Source organism: Motacilla alba, chromosome 7 (genome assembly GCF_015832195.1).
Source record: "Motacilla alba alba isolate MOTALB_02 chromosome 7, Motacilla_alba_V1.0_pri, whole genome shotgun sequence".
NCBI classification, from domain to species: Eukaryota; Metazoa; Chordata; class Aves; order Passeriformes; family Motacillidae; genus Motacilla; species Motacilla alba.
The window spans coordinates 26,175,957-26,196,569 of record NC_052022.1 but is presented as its reverse complement, the minus strand read 5'-3'; the positions used below and the strand labels follow the sequence as shown (position 1 = coordinate 26,196,569).

The 20,613-nt window shown below is 47.4% G+C and overlaps 2 protein-coding genes across 2 annotated transcripts in view; one reads left to right on the top strand and one right to left on the bottom strand.

Annotated features, from left to right (window-relative positions):
• Positions 1 to 7,023, bottom strand: part of CCNYL1 (cyclin Y like 1) — a 34,036-nt gene extending 27,013 nt beyond the window's left edge. Inside the window, exon 1 of the mRNA XM_038143615.1 lies at positions 6,574 to 7,023. Within this exon, the coding sequence (XP_037999543.1) occupies positions 6,574 to 6,817 (244 nt within the window). The 5' untranslated portion in view covers positions 6,818 to 7,023. The remainder of the gene's footprint in view (positions 1 to 6,573) is intronic.
• A 6,899-nt stretch (positions 7,024 to 13,922) lies between these two features.
• METTL21A (methyltransferase like 21A) lies at positions 13,923 to 19,958 on the top strand. Its single transcript, XM_038142277.1, has 3 exons — positions 13,923 to 17,147; positions 18,349 to 18,460; positions 19,479 to 19,958. The coding sequence occupies exons 1-3, from the start codon at positions 17,001 to 17,003 to the stop codon at positions 19,874 to 19,876; spliced, it is 657 nt and encodes a 218-aa protein (XP_037998205.1). The 5' UTR covers positions 13,923 to 17,000; the 3' UTR covers positions 19,877 to 19,958.
• The last annotated feature ends 655 nt before the right edge of the window (positions 19,959 to 20,613 follow it).

Below are 20,613 nucleotides of genomic sequence, written 5' to 3'. Positions count from 1 at the left end.
CTGTACTGCATTTAATTTAGGACCATTTAAAGGACAAGGAGAAAGAATTAGTTCTGTGCTGTCACTTTTTATTCCCCACACCGAACTTCACACATAACACAACTCACTACCACCAGAGGTTAAAGTCGAAGTCCACAGCTCTAATTTTCAAACTGATAAGCCAAAACAAAAAACCCCTAAAACAAAACAAAACACCAAACGCCCCTCCAAAAAACCAAACCAAAAATGAAACAAAACTAAACCAAAAACCAAACCAAACCAAAAGACAAAACCACCCCACCAAAACCACCAAACCAAAAAAAATTTGGTATACTTTAAGGAGCAACCAAATTTTAGAATCTTAGATCCATGCTGACAACAGCAGGCAGAAGGAAAGCCTTCCCGTAACACTCCTCCCATGTTCTCTGTCTCACTTCCAAGCCATGGTTCAGAAAGCAGAACAGGTGAGTACCAGAAATTCCAGTCTCAGGTTGTGTCTGCAGGTGACCAAAGCAAGACACACTGCAGTGTCTGCTGGTGTCACATGCCACCTGAAGGACTGGCACGTAGTACATTTTTCACCTCTTGCAATTGCTCACATTTACAACTTCAAATGAAGCCTGGACCTTACCTGCAGTTTGTTCTGTAAATAACTGTCCACGTAACAGAACATGTCCAAGAGCTTCACAGAAAAACTTGTTTTAGTCTTTGAAATATACTGGCATTCAGCAGTTTATTATCTGAGCCTGACTGACACATTTCATAACAAGCCAGCGTTAGTTTTCACACTGGGAAAAAATCAGCAATGCTTGATTACTGCAATGATTCGAGACCCTTTCAGAACTCCAAACAGAAGCAAAGCTGTGCTATACACACACAGCTCATGAAACATTGTAGAATGCTACCTGGCTGACAGGGGGATTTTTGTGTAAGCTGTCAAGGTAATCCTGATATTCACATCATCTGCAAGGAAGATCTTCTATTTTATTCATCTGGCTTGACTACAGATTTAAATAAATAGCACCGAATTTTTTTAAGTCAGTACCATCCTTACTTATCTCTTGAAATCAAAACACTCAGAGTTTTCCTCTGAAAACATTATTTTTCTAGTGAGTGAAATAAAAGTGCACATTCAAACTCTAGATGTAATGAACAAAAAAACCAGATAGGTTTAAAAATCTCAACACAAACTTGCCGGCAAGGATCTACAGATGCAAGGTCTGGGTTCATAATGTTTGGCAGAATTTCCCTCCTGCCTCCCACAGTAACTTCTTCCTTCTCCTGTATGTGGAAGAAACATGGCTAGAAAATTTAATGTGCAATATGAATCTGGGAGGAGTACGGTTTTGTGTTTTGTTGGCTGTGCAAGAGTTCATTCCTCTGTTAGTCAGCTTTTTGGTATGACCTCACCACAATGATCACACTTGAGAGAACACATACTCCTAGCCACAGAACTTCTGTTGTTCTACAACATCTACCCTGCAGGTAGGAGGGAAAACAGCAAATCTCCCAGAGAAAGCCAGCAGAGGATAAGGATGCTAGAGGTAACTCACACAGAATCATTTAAAAAAAAAAAAAAAAAAGTTCAGATTAAAATGAATTCAGTTTCCTTGTTCTATAACTCTCATCAAACCTCTCTGATTATGTATTTCCTTTCAATACCTGTTATGCTGAAAGCCTGAAGAAACACACCAGAAACACAAATCAGTCTCCCTCCACATGTACATATGTTCTATACCAACTACTCTTAAAAACCTAGGTTTACTTGCTTGCTGCAAAAGTCTCCAAGACTTACTGAAGAGAAAAAAAGGACAGAGGATTCTTTAGTTGCCAGCAGCATCCAAGCTTAAAAACAGAAATGCAAATATTATACTGCAGAGACAAATTATTTTATTTCAAACTCCCAATTCTATAGGTGAATTTCATTGCTGTTCCTGGATGACTCTGTGATTCAGTGATTTCCACTACAGCTACTTCACAGATCGTTTCTAGAGGCCATGGCATCAAGCTCCTTAAGGTAACAACACGGAAGGTGTTTCAGGCTTACAGAAAGTCCAACACTTCGTATCTGTCAAGATCACAGACTATCTGCAACTGCTACAAATACCTTAGTAAAGAATGTCTAGTCAGTTTTTGGAAAGGGATATTGACAGTTATGGGGAACCAGGAGTAAGTCTAAGTTAGGTGAAAAACTCGGTGACTACAAGGAAAAAAGGAGAGGGAATACTAAGAAAAGGCACCAGAGAATCATTTGGTTTTTAGCTCTGACATCATGTTTGTCCAAATAGACAACAGTATTTGTCAACAAATGCAGCTACAGATCTTCAAATAGAGAGGCACAAAAACCAACACAAGATGGTTAAGCCTTCCCTGTGATGAAATTGCTGGCATCAAAAAAGCTGATTCTTTACACCAAAATGTTTTAACTTAACTAACATTTTAACTAGGATTTAAAAAAAAACCAACAAAAAACAAAAACAAAAACAAAAAACCAATAACAAACAAACCCCAAACTAAAAAAAAAAAAAAAAATCCACCCGGAAAAAAACAAAAAACCTCCACCCACATGCCTGAAATAAGATGGAATTATATAAGAGAAACAAATGAACAGTATTTATACCTTCTGCAAGGAGGTTTATAGACAAGCTGATATAGACAACCAGATCACAGACAAGCAATATATCCAAATATCTGTTCACCTCAACACTGTTTAATAGCTTCAGCATGCAGACAACCTGAAGCTTTCAAGAGTTACTCTAGGCACTAGCCAGGTAAACCTCACTTACTACATCCCTCTTCAAAGCCCTCTTCCATTTGCCTTCCCATCTAACCCATGAGTGATGATCACATCCCACTCAGCTCCTCTCCTGATCCCATTTGCTGTTCCCTCTTATCCCTGACTGTCTTTTCCCTTGTCTTTCTCCACCCCCCAGTTATTCAGGTGAGGGTACCAGGTCACTTTTTCCCACCACTTCAGTAGGGCAGCACTTTTCCCCTTGGTTCAAGGGAATCAGGCAAACCTCTGCTCAAACTCAGTGAACAGCAGCACTGCAGGGAGAGTACAAGTGAGAAACATCTACCAGGCAAGGTCTTGTTCTAGTTTTAGGCAAGGATCAAAGAATTTTTCAAGAAGTAGATCTATGTTTAAACATAGGGATCTAGCAAGAAAGTGTCAACTGTAAGAAGTTCTTCCCCCAAATAACCAGAAAAAAAATCTCAGGAGAAAAAAAAAAAAAAAAAGGCCAAAATAAAGATTAGCAGACACTCCTTTGGGGGGGGGGGGGAAACCCAAACAACCAAACAAACCCAAATAACCACCAAACCAATCACCACAGCCCACTAAATGGCACACTAAGATCAAAGAGCTACCATCACTAAAACTAGATAGGAAAGCCTTTTTGGTCAATGCAAACTGTGTTGAACTGTTGATTTAAGGAACGCTTAATGCTCCGCTGAAAAGTCAACTAGCTGCTTTAGATTCATGGCAGACTTTGATATTTAATATTAGCAGTAGGCATGAACCTATTTGGAAGAAAATTCTGTCTTCAAAGTTATGCTTATTCCCTGTTTACTTAATCCAACTTGCCTTAGCATATCAAACCACAAATACAGGCTTATTTCTCGTTTGGAGAAAGCGTGCGCCAAACAAGCTACAGCTCAGGATCTTGAGAGCCATAAAATACAAGGTCATGCTTTAAATTCTCCTAGTAGAGGATCTCACAAACCTTTCCTGTTTTAATTAACCTTTGTTGAAACATGAGTCTTCCAGTCTTACTGTGTGTTTTACCTCCATACCACCTACCACTGCTTTTTTACCTCCATACCACATCATAATTTGTCCATTTTAAGAAAGTGAGAATTTTCTTGTTTCCTTCTGATCTGATACAGACAATCTAAGCAGTGCTGACTGGAAAGCAGCGCCTGTTAAGGATAGAGTGCTGGAGAAGCTACAGAATAATCCTCACTTAAGAGCACAGACCCGCGAGGAACACGTTCCACTTGCTATGGAAGAGCAACACAAAGCTATGAAGCAACACAAAACAAAAAGTCCAAAGCTCAGTTGGTAACTTCTGCATTCCTGATACAACCAAAACATTCAATTTTAGCAAAACAAGTGCAAAAGTACTTAAGACAGACTTTAGAACAACAAACAACGAAGAAGCAGAAATTTAAGGAATGAAGCATCTCCATCCCATTCGGATGCTAGCTGTCTGATATATTTAGCTGTTTTCTTAGGAACTCCTAGAACTGAGCAGCATGCAACAAAAATAGCCAAAATGATCTTGACTTTTTTCCTTGCAGCTTTCTCCTTTCTCCCTGCCAAAGGATTCAAGAACAGCACAGTCAGTAGGTTCTCAGCCTCCCATTACCAACTAAGTTTGCATCTTGCCTAGCCTATGAGATTATACAGTAATCAACTACAGAAATAAGTTTTATCCCCCAAATGAAACCAATACTTTCTAGTAGTCAAGAGCACAGAAACATGCAGGCTGTCTGCATGGCTTGCGTATGCCTACAGCTTTTACATCCTAGAGTTCAAGAGGAATAAGCACAGCTATCTGGTCTATTCCAGATTTATTCTTTCATAGGAGGTATTAAATTAAACACACAGCTGTCTCACTTCTAACTTCATAAAGCCTGGATCATAACACTGGATTTCAAACTTCAGAAACAGTGCTTTACATTTTGAACTTAACTCTTCGATTCTATCCAGGGAGTGCTTTGCAACATTCAAAAATCAACACAAGAAGTTTTAAGATTGATACCTTTATTAAAATAAAATTCAGGATAGTCAAACTTTGATACTTTCTGCACCCCTAAAGAGTTGTATCAATCAGAAAACTTCAAATATCATCTATCACTTGCAGCAGATCAACTTCAGAGCATAAGAGTGAACCACGTACCACTGTAAAAGTGATCTTTTAAATCATCTTAAACATGTACTACTTATGCAGTTCTAATTTTAGGATTTTCTCCTGCCTGAAGACTCAAGTTTCTATAGCCACAAAAGTAAAATTTGTGATAGACAGCTAGTATTTTATTCTTGGACTATATGCTCTTTTTCAGGCTTTCAAATTAAAAAAAAATAATAATACTCCTCTACTTCAAGGCCAGTCTTTAAACATGGATGAATTCATAATTAAATCTGTTACTTAGCACAGCTGACATGATCACATACTAAAGATTCAAACAAATACAACCGTTATTCCTGAGGAGATTTGTTCAGCTTAGGCATTTTTGCTCGGCTTATTAGAATCTTTAGAGAGTTTAGCTCCGCCTCCCTTAATGAGTTGAGAGAGTTCTGTAATAATCTTCCTGCAAAAATAAAGGTTTATTTCTCCTAGGCAGCAAACATAATTTCTACTACTGCACAGCTGTCTCAGAGGAGCTCCAAGGGGCTGACTGTTCCATCTCATTTCTGGAACAGCTGCACCATATGGTGCTGGGCAGAGCCCTGCAAGTTGAATGATTCCATTTCTGAAGGTCTCCTCACACTCTTCTGCAATGAGTCTGATAGCTAAAATTTTTTTCTGAAGTTCAAGAAGAGTATGGATCACAGTGATCATTGTTATTCTGCGCACCGTACATTAAAGATGTCAAGCAGACTATCTTTTCCCAAGCGAATGTATTTCGCATAGGTGTGGCTCTAATTGCTTAGAGGAATAGCAAGATGTTTGTTAATTAGACGAAGTTTTGAATATCATGAGGTGCTAGACTGCGCCGTGGGCTGCAGCGGCACCACGTGAGCGCCGGGCCGGGCAGGAGCGCCCCGAACCTGTTCCACGTCTGGGGCGCTGCCGCGGCGCAGGGCAGATGCCGCACAGAGCGGGGCTGTGAGGTACCGGCGCTCCGGGTGTGCCTGCAGGGAATCTGAGCAGCACACGCGTGCCTTCCCACGAGCGCAAGGAAAGCAAATTGGGAACACCGAGAGCTGCGCGACAAGGAACGCCGGTGTCGCGAGTCCGCAGTTACAACCCTGCACAGCCCGAGTATAAATTACTCACGTCCAGCCACGGTGATGTCATTTGCACACAATCTTTGTAATTCTTAATTCCCTTACTCCCCACACACCCTCTTCCTTCCTCCTGTTCAACAGAGACTGGAAATGCAGCAGCTTTTGCGATCTGCCCGAACACTACGACCGAGTCGCGACTCCATAGTTCGGCAGAAAGGAGCAGCCGGACTTCTCCGCCTCAGCCAGGAGCACCCGGGGGCTCTGCCACGTTCTCTTCTTGTTCCCCGACCCCCTCTCCGGGATCCGGGCAGGGCCGGGCGCTGCCCGGCAGGGGAGGCGCTCCTGGCCCGGGCGGGGACTCGCCGAGCGGCCCCAGGCCGGTCCCGCGGGCGGAGGTCCCGGTCCGCGGCCGGACCCGCCGGGGCTGCGCCGGCGCCGTGACAGCCGCGGGGAACTTTGGCTGGGGCGCGGCGCGGGCCGAGCCCCGCGGGGCCGGCGGGACCGCGCTGCCCCCGCCGCCGGACAAAGGGGCCGCGCCTCGGGCCGCCAGTGCCCCCCGGGTGCCCACCCGGGCGGAGCGGGGGCACCGAGGGCACGGGGATGCGGTGCCCGGCGCTCCCCGCCCGCCCGCCGCTTACCATCCGGGAACTCCCGGTCGCTGATGTGCTGGAGGTGGGGGCCGCCGCCGCCGCCGGGATCCGAGTCCCCCGACTCGGCCTCCGCCGACCCCGAGCCGCCGCCGCCGCCGCCGCCCGCTGCCGCCGCCTGGTACGCGTCCGCCCAGCGATCGGGCCCCGGCGCTGCCCCGCCGCCGCCGCCGCGAGCTCGGCTGAGCTTGGGGCTGGCGTCCGGGGATACGCAGCAGGTGACGGTGTTGCCCATGGAGCTCGGAGCTCCCCCGCCGGGCCCCGGCTGCGCGGCTCCGGGCTGGGCCGGGGGAGGGGAGGCGGGCGCAGGGCGGGTCGGAGCGCGGGGCGGGCTCAGCGCCTCCGCCCCCGCCCCGCCGCGCGCGGCCCCGCCCGCCCCCACGGCCGCGCGACCGCCCCGCCGCCTCCCGCACGCGGCGAGCGCAGGCCTCGCGCGAGCGCCCGCCGGGGGGAGCCCGGGCCCCGCCCCGACACCGCCCAATCGCCTCCCGCCGCGGCGCCGCGTGACGGCCGCTCCGCCAATGAGCGCGGGGTTCGTCACGCGGCCGCCGCCGCGCCCTCTCCCGGCCCGCGTCTCTGCCCTCCCCTCCCCTCGCCTTCCCCACACGCAGCGCGCACGCGCCGCCGGCCGCGAGGCCTCAGACGCGCCCCCATGGCCACGCCCGCTCGGCGCCGCGCGCTCGGCCCCGCCCCCGGGGGGCTCGCGCTGGCCGGGCGTGCACGTGCCGCGGGAGCGGCGGGAGCGGCCGTGCGGGAATGCGGGACAGCCCGGGAACAGCCCGGGAACAGCCCGGGGACAGCCCCTCGCAGGAACACGAGCCACAGCGCCAGCGCTGCCCCGCCGGCAGCCCCGCCGCAGCTCCTGCGAGTTGGAGCAGCTCCTGGCCGGCCTCTGCCCCCTTCAAAGGGCTGAAGGGCTCCGGGCCGGGGGAGCCCAGCAGTGCCGCGTCCCGCCGCTCGCTGCCGTGCGCCGTACCTGCCGGCAGTCCGGGAACGCCACGCTGCACGGTCCCGGCATCCCCAGGGACCTCTGAAAGTCCCCAGCAGCTGCGTATTTGGTTGCTGACTTTCAGCTACCTGAGAGCTCCTCAGAGGACTGGAATGTTCAAATGCACTCCAGGGAAGATGGATTAGAGGGCGAGATACCCACAGCAGTCAGAGGCCCTGATAAACGCAAACACGCATTGTTCCGCAATGAAACAACCCATTATCGCCACAAAAATTTCACTCTGGCCCCTGATAAGAAGAATGGCTCTGCAGAAGACTTAGGAACACACAAAAGTATTACAAAACTCTGCTATCATGCTGGCAGTTATTCCAAAGATAAGCAGGCTCAGGGTTTTACTCTGTTTTGTAGGAAAAATCCTCATGTTGGCTCTCCCGTGTGATGACACACATGGAGTTTTTGGGCAAACCGTGTGTAGTTTCTTTGAAGACAAGAAGTCAGAGATGCTGTGTTTCCAGAATTTGTACAACTTAATCCCAGGCGCAATAAAGTGACAAACCAATGATTTATAGTCTTCTATGAGGATTATTCCCTCCGACTGATGAATGATATCTTTTCACTTACAAGCAGTTTCTCTAAACTGTGTTAGCTAAGCCTGTCTACATGCTACTGGCAGTTTGCAAAGCCTTGTTACTCCAGAGGAGTCTGACCTTGCTGTGGATTACACCAGGGCCTTGGGGAAGATTTGCTTTCAGCACTTCTTGAACCACTTCAGAGCAGCTGAAGTCCCTCTGCAGGCTCTGCACTCTGCTTGGAAAGCTGTAGGCCAGCCAGCCCTGCTCCCAGTTCTAGGAAGTGCCAGGGGTTAACCATTGGGTGGAACAGGAGACTGACTTGAGCCAGGGAGGGAAAAAGGGGCTTCATGCAAAATAGCCATTGGAAGACTGGTGTTTTCTTCTCTCTGGCATTGCGCCCACTGATTTTTTTTTGTGAGCACGGTGGGGAAAAAGAAGCTAAAGGGTTGCTGTGACTTATTGAAGTAATTAATTCTCAAGCAAGAATAAGAGTTGGCTTGCATCTGCACTATTTAATATGAAAACTGGCATCATTTCCTCTCGCACGAGAAGAGCAATACCTTCCCTCACTCTTTGCACCTGGCTGACTATTTTCAGAACCTGGAGAGGCTGAGCAAGCTGCACTCCTGCTGCACTGCTGGGCCCCTTCCAGGGGCTCCATGCTGATGGAGGTGAGCTGCTCCATCCAGAGCAGTGCTAGGAGCCACAGGCAAACCTGCACACCTCAGCCAGACAGCAGCCATGGCCAGTGTCCGTGCCTGAAGCCCAGTCTGTCTGTCTGCCCCTTGCAGCCGTGGGGCTGCCTGGCTGCGGCAAAGGGAGGTGCAGCTGCAGCAAGTGCCTCGGGGCATCCCAGCAGCAAGCTGGGACCTCTACTGACTCTCAGATTTGGAGCAGCCTCAAGGAAATCCTTTGCCAAAGCTGCGGTTTTGGGCAGTGGAAAATCCTCGTTCAAGGGTGAGGAAGTGAGCAAGAGTGGCTCACTGGGCAGCTGAGCACCAGGACCCAGCCATGGGGCCAAGAGCCAAAACCCCACGTACTTGTGCCGATAGGTGAAAAATGCTGGGAACTCAGAGTGGCTGGAGTATGTGATGTGCCTCACTGCTATTTGGGTGTGAAGGTTTTGGTTCCTCTGCTACACAGAGGCTGAAGTTTCCCATGGGTTTCCTACTTGTTCTCAGTGTGTAATTCTGCAAAGGCTGCTCTTCCCGTGTGCTAGTGCTGTTGAAGAGTATCAGGACTTACACAAACATGCAGAGGGAGGAAAGAAATCAGTAGTCTGTTTCCCTGTGAGGACCTATTCATGTAGGTCTTAAGCAAGAGGAAGCTGAATTTAATCCCTGGAAGTCACAGAAACAGCAAACTGTCCCACCTCCTTGTCATTCCAGGAGAAGTTAAGCTTCCGCTTCCACATACCTCAGTACACCAGTAAAGAGTAATTTTCCATATCAGTGCATGTTTTCATTTAGCTGCAGTGATGAGGAATATCCAGTTCCTGCTCCATTTTGGCAAAGTAGCTCTTAAAGTCTTAATTCAGATCTGACTTACCAGGATAATATGACAAAACCTGTTGCTGTGTGTGTTTTCTGCAGAACCAGGTGATCCTGTTAATAGGTGTAGTCTGAGCAACACCCTGCAGAAATGAAACACATTATCTTTTATTTATGCAGCTTAACATTCCACTGACTTACTGCTATAGCAATACACTGAATACCCTCTATCATGATTTATTACTGGCCCTGGTTCTCTTCCTATTTTCTGTCTCATCTTTCTACTGTTCTGCTTGATTTACCCCAGTGAATCATCAGACAGTTTCCATTATTTAAAAAATCAGTTACTTTGATGTACAATGGGCAGCACGTACCTAGATCCACATTTTGCATAAGCGGGCATTTTGGATGGTGGATCGTGGCAATAAGGAAGGTCTGAGCTGAAAATAGCTTACTATGGACTGTTGGGATTCAACCTCTTTTCCTCCTGCTCCAGAAAGAGATGTGTGTGTGCCATGGGACTCTCAGTTACCACCCCTTGTCTCTGAGCAGGGCACCCACTGGGCAGCAACCCTCCTGTGCTTTAATTTTCACAAAAGGGAAAGCAAAGTAACTTTCAAAAATGTGGGAAATGAATCCTAATTTTAACCCTCTCGGGAAGCTGCTGCAAACTTCGGGAGAGCTCCACACAGCCTTTAAGGAAGGCCAGACAGCATCTTGAAACAAACCCTAAACCAGATTGTGATGACAGCCAAAGGAGTAGTGACCTCTGCTCCTAATATGCAGAGATTAGAAAGATCTGTGGTTTATTCTGAATATACGGAGGATCAGACTTGCTCCTCATGTTAGTCTAATGAGGTCAGAGGAGCCAACTACTCCAAGTGAGGAGCACACCCTGCCAACCACTAAATGCAGCTTCTGACCTATAAACTTAACTATATGTATAATTATTTGCAGGATGCATAATAAATGAAGACTACCAGGCTTGACACGACTAATATTAGTGCTACCAGCTGTGTTTTGGCTTGTGGGCTTACAGGGGGAGGTAATTCTGTCTCTTTACTTGGCCCATTTGCTGAGTACATGGGAGCTGCTGTCTGCTTGCACTTCTCAGACAAGTCTTTACATTTCCTGTGGTGGTTCCTCGTAGGCAGAATTGTGCAGGTTTTTATTTAACTCCCTCTCTGAAATCTCAGCACTTGCATTCACAACCACACAACCCTGTCGTCCTTTGCCTCATTATGCAAAACCAGGCTTCCCTTCTTCTTCAAGCAGCAGTATCCCTAAGAGGAGATGTCTGAACCCAAAGTTACCAGCTTCTTTATGAGTAATAACTCTTGAAAAATTCCCAACTCCAAGCATATGTTCTTGTCCACACCAACTGCAACAAGAAGATGAAAGTCTTCTAAAAGGCTTGAAATGAAATTGCAGAATTTCCCGTAAACCATCCAGTTTCAGTCACCATCAGTCCCAGAAATGGAGAATGGCTTGTTGCACACACTTGGTTGTGCTTCACAGGGCTGAGAATCTTAAATCCAGTGAACTCTGCTGTTATCTTCACCCTGACTTGGTACTGCACATGCCTTTCCAAGGTCATGCACCTCCTTGCCTGTCTGCAGGGTGATGACACCAACTCTGGGATGTGTTTTGTTCAATTTCTCCCTTCTTAGAAAGTGCCACAGCTGGGGGAGGAGTGCTTTCTGATCTTACTTGGATAACTTGGAGAAGAGCCAGGGCTTTGTCTTTTCCTGGAAATGTAGCTGCAGGAAGAATGAATCACCAGGTTGAACCTGTATAACCAACTGAAAACAAAAGCTCAGACTTCTGTGTCTCACTTAGAAATAATCAGGGGAAAAATAGGCATCCTGTTTTGAAAACCACTACCAGCTGACAGGACAAAAATGTTGCACGTGTGATGTCTTTTGAAGCTGACAAGTAACCTAAGACTACAGCCATTTAAGGGAAAAATCCCTGAGCAAAACAGTAGTTAGGGAAAGAGAATATTCCAAGGTTTGGGGGAGAAAAGTAACCAGGGAGGTTATTCAGAACACCCAAGGTGGATTTTTAGTAGCCCTAATGTTTCACACACTATTAAATCTCCTGTACTACCTTGGCTAGCAGTGAATACAAGCAAACCAGGGCTGGGGAGCTGTGTTTGACAGCGTAAGGACAGACTGCAGTGCTGCTTCATTGATTAAATCCCTCCTTTTGCCTTTGCTGCAATCGAAGATGTCATTACAGGCAATGCAGAAGCTGCTCGGCTGGCATGCGAGCATCTGGATCGCTGCAGGGATACCAACAGCACCGGCATGTGGGAGTAAACCTTCCTTTATCTTAGCTTCTCTCTTCTGCTCCTACCTTTGTTTTGTCTTCAGGTAAAATAAAACCAGCTTGACAGTTACTAAAGACTAAGTTCATCTTAATGGAGGCTTAGTACCTGAGAAGAAAATTCGAGATGTGCTGGAGGCAAGATGGAGGCCTGCAAAGCTGTACTTTGGGCTGGCAGAACCACCACATCAAGTGTTAGAAATAGCTGTTGCTGCAGGTCAGGGAGACAGATTTCTTATGTAGAAAAGGAAAATGCTTTTCAGTATTTTAACGCAAACTTTAACATGAATAGTTTATTCTCAGAAAAGTCTAATTGCGCATGTGTAAGTCCTGCAGCAAGTTTATTTAGAACTTTCTGCAGTTCTAATTCCAATTCTGGGCCACCAAAGCCTGGGCAGTGGTGCTAAGGGGCCCTCCCTGTTAGTTTTAAGGTACCTGAAATTGCTTAGACTCAACTCTTCCATCTTCTCTGTCGAATGATGGATTTTCTTTCTAAGGACTCAAGAAGAGAAACACTGACAATACCATTAGAAATAACACTAAATCCCCCACATCTTTCATATGCTTGGATTCTTCCTTCTTTTAAAAGGGCAATGGCTGCACTGAGGGAAATGCCTTTGCATCTATATGAATGCTATAGCTGTTGTCGGCCTGTCCATATAATTGTTTTTAAATTGTTTAAAATTAGTTGTTAACTAGTTTTTAATTAATATAGTGCATTGCTTGCACTGTAATTTCCTCTGGAATTGCAAAACACTGCACCTGTAGAGCATATAATAAATTTCTCCACCTAATGTTAAGCCTCTAGATCCATTCCCAGACTCCACAAAAGGAAGGTTTTTGTAGCATTTTCCCTGCCCCATGTCTATTCCACTTCCCCACCACAGCCCTGTGCTCCTGGAGTGCTGCTGGAGCAGCCTTTCCCTCGTCTGCTCACGTGTCAGTCTTGCTCCGTGGGTTCTGGACTCTCCCCTCCCAAGACCCAGCACTGGTGTCTCGTGGCCTGGAAGTTCAGCAGCTGGAGATGTGGGTAAGGCTGTAGGTCTGTGAACTTCTGAAAGTGGGGGGAGGTTTCCAGCAAATGAAGTGCAGCTGGAAATCCAGTGGTTAGTTGTGAAGAAGAGCTAACTCAATTTGCTTTTTGTTCCTGAACCAGGACAATGTCAGCTTTCAGACCTGCAAGATCTTTGAGAGCTCACTCACATAATTCTACTAAAAGCTAAGTGATCTTTCTGCCACAAGACATTTTAATAAGCATGGTGATTATTTGTGGCAGTTTATCAAGATGCAAGGTTGAAAGCATAAATGTAGTGTTACTGATAGGAACAATTCCCTCTTCAGAAGTTCCAGAAACTTCCTGTGTTTCAGCTCAAGCTGAAATGAACTTTCAAACTTGTGAAATGATACATCTTCATATTTTTGATCATTACTTCCACTGTGTAATGTAACTCTATGTGTAAAGGAAATGAAATGCTAGATCGGATTATACATTATTTCAAGATTTCACTTTTTTTGCAAGGATTTGCAGAAGCAGCAAGTTCTAAGGTCTACTGATAACCCACCACTTTCTGAAGAAACAAAAGTTTTCATTTTTAATTCATCCCATCAGTTTCAAAGATGGTCCAAATCACTTCTAGCTGAGGCTTTCTTGATTCTGCAACTGCAAGCTGTCATCAACCAAATCAATCTCTGCTTTATTCCCTTTGTATTTAACAGCAAGTGATTCACCACCCCATCTATTTTACTCGTGTGGAGAATCTGGAAGATTCTTCTACTGGTGAAGATGAAAATGTAGAACTTGTTAAATGATTTCAGTGCTAGTCATCTGAATGGCTACTTACAGTGATACATAGGGAGAAAGACTGCTTTCTTTTCTGGGTTTTCCTCCATGCTTTGTCTTAGCTCTTGTTCACTTGGTTGATGAAAGGTCTTAGCAAAACAGATATTTGTCCAAACTTTACTTCCAAGACAATTTTCATATTTCAGTGGAATGACAACCAGAAGTAGCTGCTGTTTATTTCGGGAGGAAAGGATTAAGCCAGAAGTTTCCACACAAATGTAGAACAGAACCATTTGGAATAAGGCGTTGCTGTCAGAGGGTTATCAACAACACAGGTTTCTAGATAGAGTTTAAAAAAAAATCAGATTGTTTCTATTTATATCCGCCTTTGCCTTGGTAACCAGAGACTGTGTGAGGGATGCAGTATTTTCCCATCATGGATGTCTCCAAAATCCATGCGCAGACATGCAGTGCATCCAGTGCCTGCAGAGCTATCGCAAGAACTGTCACATTCATTTCTAAGGGAGGATTGTACATACTAAGCAGCAAAGAGAAGATTGCAGTAAGAGACTTCTACCAGTATAGATTCAAAATAATTTGTACTCATTTCTATCTTACCTACTTTGTTCTTTGATCTTTTTAAGTATTTCAAGGACCATTGCGCTTAAACACTTTTTCTAATCACCCCGAGCAGCTTACCCAAATCCGAGGTGGTGGGATTTACTCATAATTGGCTACATTATGCCTGCTTTATCAAGTGGTTGAATGAGGTAAGAATGGACTCAAATCGGTGTTTCTTCATACTTTAAATCATTCTTGCTTCCCTTAAAATCAGCTGTTTCCTACTTTGCAAGATTACCTGCAGCTTAGGTGTCCTTACAGCCCTCTGCAGTGCTCAAAAGCCAAACCAGGCTACGTTCTCACCACTGCAGTGCTGTGCTGAGCTTTAGCCCTGCTGGAAGACAGGCATTCCAGCTCTGGACATCTGTTTTAGCCACAATTCTGTGTTGTTGTGTTTTCCTTATCCTTTTACTTTCAGGAAAGATAGAAGAAACCAAGTGTGTCTCTCTGCCATTGTAATACCCGGGTACTCCATTTTCTTAGAAAATGGATGTGAAAAGGTGAAGAGAAGGTAAACAAAGGCTCAGAATGAATACAGGGAATCAGGGCCCTTACTGAACTTGCTTCTCTCTTAATAGCTTCACTACCCAGTTATGATCTGGAAAGTAATTTCTGATCTTCTGTCTAAGGCTTATGGAAGTCAGTGCCAGAGCAACTTTATCAGGAAAGAAGGGGAAATATTTTTGGGTAGAGAACCTGCTGCGCTCCTGAGATATTCAGGGATATCTGACTAATAAAATCACGTTATTGGGATAAAAGCACTCACTGCATTATCATCTTTGGGAACAATACATTTTCACATGCAGCCTTTTTTTACTCTAGTTGCTATTCAGCCAAATACTTGGTCTTACGAAGTACTGCAGGGGGAAAAAACTCATCTGGGGACAGAAAGGAGGCAGTTGGGAGCACTGGAGCCCTGCCACACTCCTCCATATTCTGGTTGGAGATCCCAGGGCTGGCATATGGTGCAGGAGGTGGAGGTTGAAGCCATTTGGGAGTTTCCCTCTATTTGCCTGCTGATGTAGTTTAGGCAGAATGTAGGTGACACAAAAAGTAATTCAAACAGAGGTCTTGTTTTAAATGTAATGACTCTCATTGCCTTTTTTTTTTCCCCCACACTGCCTATTTAAATAATTTAAAAAATAATCGAGATAAATAGCACAAGCAATTTTTAACTCTCAAAAGCAGGAACAGTGGCAAGGGACCAGCACTTTAGGACATAAAACCACAGAAAACTGAATCATCACACCTGTTCTGGCATGTTTATAGGGAGAAGTCTGAGTTGCCATAAGACAAGTATGGACTGGTTTGGGGCAAGTGAAATTTTGGGTTCCACTCTCCTACAGAAGCAGAACCCTAAAAACAAACTTTACTCACTGTTACCCCTGTGCTACATGTAATGATCCTCTACAGAGGTTTTCACGAATCTTGAGCCACTGTGTTGAAATTGACAGCTTTTAGATGTAACCACATTTGCCTTGACTGCCAGACAGATTTGCTGGTCCCTGTGGGAAAGAGAGGGGATGTTTTCTGGAGCTGGTTACGGTCCACACCTTCGAGGGGCCGGCCTTGCCTCATCGGCGGTGTCACCGGGAGCTGTCAGGGCACAGAGCCACTAGAGACGGGGCAGAGAAGATGTGTCCCCTGCCCCGGCTGTCCCGTACTCCTCTCGGGGCTGAGCAGCGTGGCTGCAGGCACCGCGCCGTTCTGTGGGGGTCCTGCTGCAGCGCCTCCAGGCAGCCAGAGCAGGAGAGCTGCCGGGACACTTCGCCGGCTCTCCCATGGCCTTTAGCAGTCTTTGGAGCTAGTTCAAGTAAGACAGGAGAGGAGCGCTGGGTTGTTTTGCCAGACAAGAGATTAAATGGAGCCAAAGGTGAAGAAACAGCGCTGCACAAACGGCGCCGGGGAGCGTTTCTGCCGCACGGCCAGCCGAGAGCAGCCCGGGCAGTGCTGCCTCGGTCGGTGCCCTCTGAGATGCAGAGCTGCTGTGTCTGCGCTGGTCTCCCAGCGACTGCGGGAGCGCTTCCAGGCTGCCATGAGCCCTCGCGGAGACACTGCTCTCCGTGCAGCAATGGAGGACGGGGCTTGCTGCGCTGCACAAACGCCTTTCTCGGGCACTGCCTTCCAACCCCGCGCAGCAAAAGCCTGAGGCTGGAACCACAGGGAGGCTGCGGAGGCAGCTGACGGTGTCCCACGGCCGTGGGACCTTTCCCCCGTACCTTTCCGCCTGGCAGCGGCTGTGAGCAGGCAGGGAGCCCCTCCGGGCCCCGGCCTCCCTCCGGAGGCAGCGCGGCGCTTCTCCCCTCGGGCCGCCCCGGGGCCCTCCCCGCGCCGCCGGCCCCGCCACAGCCTCCCGGCCGCCCTGGCCCCCGCTCCCGCCGCGGCCAGGGGGCAGGACCGCTCCGGGCACCTTCCAGCCCAGCCCAGCGCTGCGTACCCGAGAAGCGCCCGCCCCGCCTCGGCGGCTGAGCGCGGCCGGTCCCGCCCGGGCGCTGCGGAGAGGCGGCCGCGGGGCCGCGGCGCGGGCGGAGCGGGCGGGCCGGGCCCGGGCGAGGGGCCGGGCCTGTCCCCGCGGCGGCCCCGGGCCTCTCCTGCCCGCGGCGCGGCTCGGGCAGGGCCTGGCCGGAGGCCGGGGCCGCGCTGAGCCGGGGCCTGGGGCTGCGGTGGCCGGCGGCGGGATGGCCTTGGTGCCCTACGAGGAGGGAGGCGGCTGGACGGCGCGGCAGCTGCACAGCCCTTCGGCCACCTTCCACTTCGCCAGCCGCACCATCCGCCTCCAGCAGGACTGGCGGCGCCTGGGGGTGGCGGCCGTGGTCTGGGACGCGGTAGGTGTTCATGGCAAGCGCAGCTTTTCCGCACTCGGTGGCTTCCTGTGGCTCTTGCCGAGCTTTCAGATTCACCGTAGAAAATTATTTACGGTAGAAATGTAAAGGGAAGGCTTTTATTTATTTTTTTTCATGTTAGGAAAGAATATGTTAAATTGTGGTTTACTTTTCCCACTTCCCCCCTAAGAGATCCTGCAGGAATGCAAGAGAGATGCACCACCCAAACCCTGCACAGCCAGTGCCCAATACAGGAAATATTCCAGATAACTCTCACCTCTTTCTTTACAGTGGGTGATGATGTTAGCTTGGCACCCTTCAGAGCACAGCGCAGATCCCACTGCTTGTAGCCTCAAGCAGGACTGCCGATAGACTTTATCTCGAGGATAAGAACTGTCCAAAACAGAGGGGTTTGTGGTGGGTCCAAGGCCACAGCGCAGTTGCTCACAGCATCACTGCAGGAGTACAAGGGCTTCCCATCAGAGTGGATTTCAGTCCACGCACAGATTGCACTTTTACCTCTAGTTTAAAAGAAGAAGTGTAGCATCTTCAGCAAACTTCCCAAATGAATTGGTGTACAGGGTTGCTGATCTTTCTGGACATCAGCTTTGACAGAACTTGCTGTGGGAGAGGTCCTTATCAAGATCTATATAACATACAACATGCTATACAACCAGCCAGAAGTGTCATTAGTTTACTTTCCCTGTGTCCTTCCTGAGGACATACCAGTGTTGTGCAGAAATCTTTTGAAATACCATACAAGATACTATGAAACCTTATTCTGGACTTTTGCAATACTGTGTTCATTCACTAGTGTTTGACAACCCCTCAAATTTCCTTTGAGGAATTTTTTTCCAGATACAATTATTGTATTTCCTTTCCAATACAACTTTTCCTTTCCAAATTCAACTTTTTCTATCTCCTTGTGTGTTTGGGGATTCATGGAGCAGTTACCACATCCAAGTTGTACCCTCTGTGGTTCTCTTTTCCTTTTGCCAGTAGGAGTCTTCCATAAAACTCTATAAAGAACTTCCATAAAGCATAAAAAGTGCACACAGGTGCACAGAGGAGGTGGAGAAGTGCGGAACAAAGTTTGCTGCAGACCTGAAGCACCTGACTCTTCCCATAACCTTCTCTCTCAGGTTAAACCAGAAAGCCCGTGTTCAGTATGACTGAAACCCCGTGCCCTTGTCTCTTGGCTTAGGCTGTTGTTCTGTGTGCTTATCTGGAGCTGGAAGGCATTGATCTCAGGGATCGGTCTGTGATTGAGCTGGGAGCTGGAACTGGATTGCTGGGAATAGTGGTCACGTTACTAGGTAAGGCTGCCTTGTTTAAAGCAAATCACAACTGTAGTAAAACTGGCTCTTTTACATGCACATGCCTGGTGTAGAAGTGAGCACCAAAGTTCACATGTGAACTGTGATGGTTCTCTGAGTCATCTTCCTTCCCTTCCTTCCCAGACTCAGAGCCTGCTGCAGTATTTGTTGTAGCAATGGTGCCGCTGCAGTTTGCTGTATGGCGGGACCCTGTTGAGGCTGCTGCCTGTTGCCATGGCAGGCAGCTCAGCAGCATTGAGCTCTGCAGCTGTTCCCCCCCAGGGAGCAAGAGCTCTGCTTCCCGTCTTCCACTTGTCCTCCCAGGCAGATAATGCTACAGACAGAAACCACTCTCCGAGCTTGCGTAAGCCTTTCATTAGCCTGTCTTGCAGACAGGGCATAGAGAAATGATTTGCTGCTGATCTGTCTGTGGATGAAGCAGGAACTGGGTACTATGTTAAATTTGTGCAATCTTTCCCAGGTTAACTTTGTAATTCAAAGCTCTAGTGGCTGTGAACAGTGCCTATTGAAATCATAGAAACAAAAGTTTGACAAAACACAGTCATGCCATGAAAAAATCATACAGGCATAACTTTTGTCTGTGGAAGAGGCTCTCTAGCTGCCTCTCTCCTACAGAAGAATTGGAATTGGAGCAGGTTAATTGTAATACCCTCTGTAATGCATTCTTTTGTCACATATGGAAAGGCCAAAAGTAACTCCTTGACTTTCATGCATTGAGAAAAAGCACCAGAAAAGATGTTTTTTTCCCTACCTAACTTAATCTTCACATAGAATACTCTTTATATTCTTAAGTGACTGATGAAGGGTAGGATGTCTGTAGACAGGGGGGTTTTGCTTATTTTGTTCTTTTGTTTGTGTGTTTTTAATCGGGCAGCTCAGGGGAGCTGTTAATGTTTGACAGGAACTAAGGAGGCTGCTGGAGGTAGAGCACTGTATTGCACACGCTGTATTGAGGGATGTGGGTTGTGAGTGTGAGCCATGTTCTCCTGTCCCTTAGGTGCCCGTGTTACCATCACTGACAGGGCGGCAGCACTGGAGCTCCTGGAGTCAAACGTGCAGGCGAACTTACCCCCTGAACTACGTCCCAGAGCGGTGGTGAAGGAGCTGACCTGGGGAAAAGACCTGGATAACTTCTCTCCAGGAGCATTTGACTTAATCCTGGGTGCGGACATCGTTTATCTGGAAGAAACATTTGCAGAACTGCTTCAGACTCTGGAGCACCTGTGCTCAGAGCGAACGGTGATTCTCCTTTCCTGCCGCATCCGCTACGAGCGGGACCTCAAGTTCCTGAAGATGCTGAGAGAGCGCTTCTCTGTGTCCGAGGTCCACTATGATTCCAGTAAGGATGTTCATATCTACAAAGCACAGAGGGGGAGTCGCAAGGATGACCTTTGACTCTCTGCTTTGTTAATAAGCCACTGATGCTGTTCAATTCTCCCCTTTGTTTCTACTCAATACACTTGTTCCTAAGCATGAAGTTGCGGTTGTGTTATTTCACTGGCTTCTTGTTCTGATGGTCTTGTCTGATCACTGGGTCTGATACAGCAAGGATTGTACTTCTCTTCTGCAGATTGAACCTCTGCTTCACATCTGAATAGAGTCGTATAGCGTGTTCCACTGTTTTTTTATCAAATGTAATCTTTGAAACTGATTCAAGCTGCAGAAATCTCCAGCATCAAAATTGTTATATCAAAAGGTCTGTTGTCTGAAATCAAATCACATTTAGCTTCTGGGGGAAACTTAAAGAGATTACAATGGGGTTTTTTCCCTTTATCGCTTCCTTAACTCTAGAAGTAGGAGAGTGGATGAAATAAAAGCTAATGCTCCATCTCTAAATACCTCAACTCTTCGGGACTTCTGCATCTTAGAAGTTGTGATAAAAGAAACCACTTAAAAGGCAAAAAGAACCAAAGGCAGATGCTCCAAAGTTGTTCTATTGCTGTCACTGCTGCATTGAGGAGGCACATGAAACAAAGAACAGAATCTGGAGGGACACTGGGAACAGGGATTGCCAAGTGAGCCAGCTTAGAAATCAGTGTTATTTTTATCTGATTTGCAAGTGAGTGGGCTACACGTGCAGTACTGAAGCAGTTGTGGTTTCTGAGTTGTCCCTAACAAGTCTGCCTCACACA

Bases quoted from the DNA above. Each gene is read 5' to 3' on its own strand.
- METTL21A (XM_038142277.1), top strand. From the start codon at position 17,001: ATGGCCTTGGTGCCCTACGAGGAGGGAGGCGGCTGGACGGCGCGGCAG. The intron at 17,148-18,348 runs GTAGGTGTTCAT...CTCTTGGCTTAG, and splicing joins CGGCCGTGGTCTGGGACGCG to GCTGTTGTTCTGTGTGCTTA. The intron at 18,461-19,478 runs GTAAGGCTGCCT...CCTGTCCCTTAG, and splicing joins AATAGTGGTCACGTTACTAG to GTGCCCGTGTTACCATCACT.